Consider the following 6,146-nt stretch of genomic DNA (forward strand, 5'->3'; position numbering starts at 1 on the left):
TCTCCACTTCAGTCCTGGACACCAGGGCTTTCCCTGTAACTTCTGCTCGAAACTGGGGTGGGCCCTGAGTGTGTGCCCTTGGAGACCTGGGGGACCCCTACCACAGCTTAGGTCAACCTAGGAGACACTGAACCACACCCCGCCCCAACCTCTCTCCATCCCAAGCCTTCCCTAATTGCGGAGGGGCTGCTCCCCTTGCCCAGGCTTAGCACAAGTTTCCCTTCCTGGCCCAAAACCCACAAATCACTTCCATGGGCAAGACCTATACTGCAAATCATAAAGAATCACAGCAGGAAGCAGCCCCAGAGACCATCTGGGTTGACTGTCCATCTTACCAAGGGGGAAATGGGCTGGCCTTCATGAGTCTTGTCCAGACCTCGCAGTGCCTCCTAAATAACGTGGCACCTAATCCCAATCAGCTGCCAAGCCTCAGATTCTTTGTTCGTTTGTTTGTTTTAATATTTATTTATTTATTTGTCTGGGCCGGGTCTTAGTTGCAGCACGTGGGGTCTAGTTCCCTGAGCAGGGACTGAACCCGGGGCCTCCTGCATTGGGAGCACAGTTTAGTCACTGGACCACCAGGGAAGTCCAAGCCTCAGATTCTGACTCTGAATTACTACTTCTGAATCAGTTCAGTTCAGTTTGGTCGCTCAGTTGTGTCCAACTCTTTGCAACCCCATGGACTGCAGGGTACCAGGCTTCCGTGTCCATCACCAACTCCTGGAACTTGCTCAAACTCATGTCTATCGAGTTGGTGATGCCATCCAACTATCTCATCTTCTGTCGTCCCCTTCTCCTCCCGTCTTCAATCTTTCCCAGCATCAGGGTATTTTCCAGTGAGTCAGTTCTTCCCATCAGGTGGCCAAAGTATTGGAGTTTCAGCTTCAGCATCAGTCCTTCCAATGAATATTCAGGACTGATTTCCTTTAGGAGGGACTGGTTGGATCCCCTTGCAGTCCAAGGGACTCTCAAGAGTCTTCTCCAACACCATAGTTCAAAAGCATCAATTCTTCGGCTCAGCTTTCTTTATGATCCAATTCTCACATCCATACATGACTACTGGAAAAACCATAGCTTTGACTAGATGGACCTTTGTTGGCAAAGTAATGTCTCTGCTTTTTAATATGCTGTCTAGGTTTGTCATAGCTTTTCTTCCAAGGAACAAGCATCTTTTAATTTCATGGCTGCAGTCAACATCTGTAGTGATTTTGGAGCCCAAGAAGATAAGGTGTCACTGTTTTCATTATTTCCCCATCTATTTGCCATGAAGTGATGGGACTGGATGCCATGATCTTAGTGTTTTGAATGTTGAGTTTAAGCCAGCTTTTTCACTCTCCTCTTTCACTTTCAAGAGGCTTGTTAGTTCCTCTTTGTTTTCTGCCATAAGGGTGGTGTTATCTGCATATCTGGGATTATTAATATTTCTCCAGGCAATCTTGATTCCAGCTTGTGCTTCATCTAGCCTGGCATTTTGCATGATGTATTCTGTATAGAAATTAAATAAGCAGAGTGACTATATACAGCCTTGACGTACTCCTTTCCTAATTTGGAACCAGTCTGTTGTTCCATGTCCAGTTCTAACTGTTGCTTCTTGACCTGCATACACATTTCTCAGGAGGCAGATAAGGTGGTCTGGTATTCTCATCTCTTTAAGAATTTTCCACTTCTGGATTCCACACCCCAAATCCAGCCCCCTGCTCTTACCTGCCTGGCCCCCACCTCAGCCCATGACTCCTTACTGCTAAAATCCTCCCATAGCCCCCCCAGCATCTGTGCAATCAAGACTAATCAGCTTAGCTGATAAGACCCTTTGACCCACTCTGACCTCACTTACCTGTCCAGCCACATCTCTCTTCTAAGAGAAGTTGTGATCAGTGGACCACACCCTGCTTCCTGAATGAGTATAACACGGTCACCTCTAGGTCTCCGCTCAGGCTGTCCCTTCTGGGGAAAGCCTTCTGTCCCAAGCTTACTTGATGGAAACCGACTTTTCACGGAAGGCTTTTGCAGAGTCCTCTCTTCATTGAGCTATACTTTTGCTGGGTCACTGCCCAGCATAACTGGGTCAGGGCTTCCCTGGTGGTCCAGTGAGTAGGAATCTGTCTGCCAATGCAGGGGACATGGGTTCAATCTCTGGTGCAGGAAGATTTCACATGCAGCAGAGCAACTAACCCCATGAACCACAACTACTGAGCCTGCAAGTTGCAGCTACTGAAACCCACATGCCTAGAGCCAATGCTCTGCAACAAGAGAAGTCACCGAAATGAGAAGCCCAAGCACTGCAACAGAGAGACAAAGAGTAGCCCACTGCCCAGCACCCAACTATAGAAAGCCCGTGCGCAGCAATGAAAACCCAGTGCAGCCTATGCATGCTTACTTAGTCAGTGATGTCTGACTCTTTGCAGCCCCACAAACTCTAGTCCGCCAGGCTCCTCTGGCCATGGAATTTTCCAGGCAAGAATACTGGAGTGGGTTGTTGCCACTTCCTACTCCGGGGTCGGGGATGTTCCCGACCCAGGGATCCAACCCATGTCTCCTGCATTGGCAGGCAGATTCTTTGCCACAGTGCCACCTGGGAAGCCCCAGTGCAGCCAATAAATTAATAATAATAATAAATTATGTTTTTTTTAAAAAGAAAACCAGGCAGTGTCCTATGCACTCTGTCGCTCCAGCGCCCAGAGCAGATCTTGGCACTGAACCGGTGCTCAGTAGACAGTGCCCTAGATAAGAGAAACTCCAGCCTAGAGATAGCACGTGTCCTCCTCCCCATGGTGGCTCTCCTCCTGCCAATGGTGGGATGGGACTCAATCCATCCCGTTGAGGCAGCCCAACCAGGTAGAAAGCTGGGGAGATGGAAGGATAACATCAAGTTTTGGCTGGTGTCCTCCCACTGCCCAGGAGTGGCTTTTCAAGGTTCTCCATCTTAGAGGTTGGTGGACTGGGCAGAAGGAAGAAGAGCCAGAGGGGAGGGAAAGTCAGCTAAAACACCTTTTCCACAGAGGAAGAAGGCCCTGAAGCATAAAGGCCCCGGGGGTACAGACAGGAGCAGGGGAGAGAGGCTGTTGCCTGGCTGCCCTCCCCCAGACACACACATCCTATGGAGGGTGGGTCTCACGACTGCTTCCTTTCCTGCCCTTAATTAGCGGCTCCCCCTGTGCATTGTCCCACACCAGCCCCCAGGCAAGACCTCTTTTGTGCTCCCAGATTCCTAGGAGCAAGGTGGCCTCATTAGTGCCTGGAGACCGCCCCATCTCCAGGGAGCAGGCAGACAGACAAGGCGGGGGACCAGAGGCACAGAGATCCAACTCAAGACTCTGATCACCTTGGCGGTCATTCCTGGGGCCCAGCCTGGAGACGGCACTCCTGCGGGAGGCTAATCTTAGACTTGCCTTTGTCTGTTCCCGGAGTAGATGCAAGCACCCATCTCTCCCCCTTTCCCGCCTACCACCTCTGAGCACTATAAACCCCAGGCTCCTGCCAGTGAGTTGCAGTTGACAGCCTCAAAGATCCTGGCTATTCGGACCACTGCAGATGACACCTTTCCCGGCTACCCAACTCTGAGCTCCAGACACCATGAATCCTTCCTCTACAAAGGTAAAGACCCAGGGATGGAGGGGTGACTTAGGGGCAATGAGACAGGGGACAGTGAGAATGCTTGCTTGGGGAGCTAGAAGGAAGGTTGAAAGTGTCTTTAAACTATATGGGTTCTGAAGCAGGATGCAGGGTGGACCCTTGACAGAGAATCTTCCTTAGCTAACACTGGACTATGCCCTGTTCTCCTAAGAGTTCATGTTTATCGAGCTTTTACTATGTATCAGGTGCAATTTGCACCTGTCATCTTATCTCATCCTCCCAGCAACCCTGCACAGTAGGAATTACTTAATACCCAGTTTACAAGTGAGGACGTTGTGCCCCATGAAGGATAGGAAACGGGTCCAAACCCACAGAATCGTTTCCCCTACAAGGGAGCAGGCAGTCAAAACAACAATCTGGATCCTGCCAGTCCTTGATTTTCCAGTGTTTGCCCTCTGTGGGGAGGAGGAGCGGATAAATGGGGCTTCTGTTTCCCTGAGCAAAGTCTCCATAAACTTCTGGGGCAGATTCAGACGCCTGTTTCAAATGGAGTGGTCAGCGCCCTAATGAGGGTACAAGGGACTAACGGCACCCAGAGGAGAGAGAGATTCATTCTGCCCAGGGGGTTTCAAAGAGGTTACTGGAGGAGATGCTCTGCTGGATCTTAAGGTCAGTCAGTCAGTTCAGTCGCTCAGTCGTCTCAGACAGAGCCCTTCAGACAGCTTTGAACCGAGGCAGGAAAGCCAGGCGACATCGAGTGAGAAGCGCCGGCCACGAGGGGGCGCGGAGCCAGCTGGGCAGGACCCGGACGTAGGGGCTGGCATGCGGGCGACTCTCAGCGCCCGGTCTCCGCTTTCCTTAGGTCTCCTGGGCCACCGTGACGCTGCTGCTCCTGCTACTGTTGCTGCCCCCCGCGCTGCTGTCACCTGGGGCGGCCGCGCAGCCCCTGCCCGACTGCTGCCGTCAGAAGACGTGCTCCTGCCGCCTCTACGAGCTGCTGCACGGAGCGGGCAATCACGCGGCCGGCATCCTCACGCTGGGCAAGCGGCGGCCGGGGCCCCCGGGTCTCCAGGGCCGGCTGCAGCGCCTCCTGCAGGCCAGCGGCAACCACGCGGCAGGCATCCTGACCATGGGCCGCCGCGCAGGCGCAGAGCCAGAGCTGCGCCCCTGCTCCGGCCGCCGGTGTCCCTCTGAGGCCGCCTCGTCCGTGGCTCCTGGGGGACGGTCCGGGGTCTGAGCTCTCGCTCGGGTCCAGTCCTGGCCCTACCCTGGCCCCTCCCTCACCCCTGCAGGGGTAAAAAAAAAAAAAAGTGTCAGCTCGCAGGAAAAAGGGGAATAAAGTCTGTTAGTGTGGCTGCTCTCTGTCCCTGTGCGGTCGCGTCCCGCCCTCCAGGGGGCGTGAGAGTCTTTCGAACCGTAAAGAGCCGGAAAACCTGGAGTTTGGTTTGGGAGTCTTTGAACCACTTCTCGGGTGGGCGCTCTTAGGGCAAGAAACTGTGCAAGGCCCTGGAGAGCGGTGAGAACCGCATATGTGAGTGCTAGGAGGGGAGAATGGGGGCAGACACGGTCCTCGGTGCTCCACCAGTCATTCTGAATCGCCAGGCCTTTCCTGAGAAACGCGGAGGAAAGTGCAAGCAGAGGAGCGGGATGCGGCTGGGAAGGAGGGAGCCGCGCCCGCCGAAAAGGCAGGGAATGTGAAGTTCAACAGGAATCTTCCACAGGGCTACAGTGTGGTACAGGGCGTTTGGGGGAGCGGTGAGGCACTGAAGGGGCGGCAATTAGGCTTGTGCAGCCCAGATTGTGAAAGCCCTCACAGATCATCAGGCTTTGCACTTTATTCTGTAGGTAGCTGAGAGTCAGGAGAAGTTCTTAAGCAGGGATGAGGCAAGATTTTTCCAGCAATTTCAACGGAACACACCTGTGACAAGTTGAATTGTGCAACCCCTCCCCCTTCCCCATTTACATTTGAAGTCCTAACCCCCAGCACTTCAGAACATGACCTTATTTGGAAATAGTCTTTGTGGATGAAATTAGTTAAAATTCAGTCATACTGAAAAAAAAAACTATCATACTGGAGTAGGGTGAGCCTCTAATCCAATATGACGTGTCCTTATAAAAAGGGGGGATTTGGACACAAATGCACACGAGGAGAATCCATGTGAACATGAAGGCAGAGATAGATGATGGATCTACATGCCAAAAAGTGCCAATAAGCCACCAGAAGCTAGAAAATAGGCATGCAACAAATATTCATCCAAAGCCTTCAAAAGGAGCCAACCCTGCAGTCATTTTGGTCTTGGACTTTCAGCCTCCAGAACGGAAACAACAGATTTCTGTTGTTTAAGTCACCCAGCTTGTGGTACTTTGTTACAGCAGCCCTAGGAAACTAAAACCCAAAAGTAGAGGTGCAGAAAGATGTGGCACTTTTTAGCATATAACGTCCCAGATAACGCCCAGCTCAGATTTGGGGTGAGGGTGAGGAGCCCTGGCCTGCCCTCTCCCCAGCCCATCTTCCCTTTGTCATTGGCTTTAGCTGTTCCCCACCCCCCCCCCCCCAGGAAGCAGCCACCCTA

At 52.4% G+C, this 6,146-nt stretch overlaps 1 protein-coding gene across 1 annotated transcript; it reads left to right on the top strand.

The window, feature by feature from the left end:
- The first annotated feature begins 3,407 nt into the window (after positions 1-3,407).
- HCRT (hypocretin neuropeptide precursor) lies at positions 3,408-4,926 on the top strand. The gene is made up of 2 exons (XM_086357665.1): positions 3,408-3,594; positions 4,436-4,926. Exons 1-2 carry the CDS (start codon positions 3,574-3,576, stop codon positions 4,808-4,810), a joined length of 396 nt encoding a protein of 131 aa, XP_086213791.1. The 5' UTR covers positions 3,408-3,573; the 3' UTR covers positions 4,811-4,926.
- Positions 4,927-6,146: the final 1,220 nt, after the last annotated feature.

Source organism: Bos grunniens, chromosome 19 (genome assembly GCF_055505025.1).
Source record: "Bos grunniens cultivar Pamir isolate PY7600 chromosome 19, Bosgru_T2T1.0, whole genome shotgun sequence".
NCBI lineage: Eukaryota > Metazoa > Chordata > Mammalia > Artiodactyla > Bovidae > Bos > Bos grunniens.

Excerpts from the sequence above, each read along its gene's own strand:
- HCRT (XM_086357665.1), top strand. The coding sequence starts at position 3,574 with ATGAATCCTTCCTCTACAAAG. Across the intron at positions 3,595-4,435 it reads TGAATCCTTCCTCTACAAAG|GTCTCCTGGGCCACCGTGAC; the intron begins GTAAAGACCCAG and ends CGCTTTCCTTAG.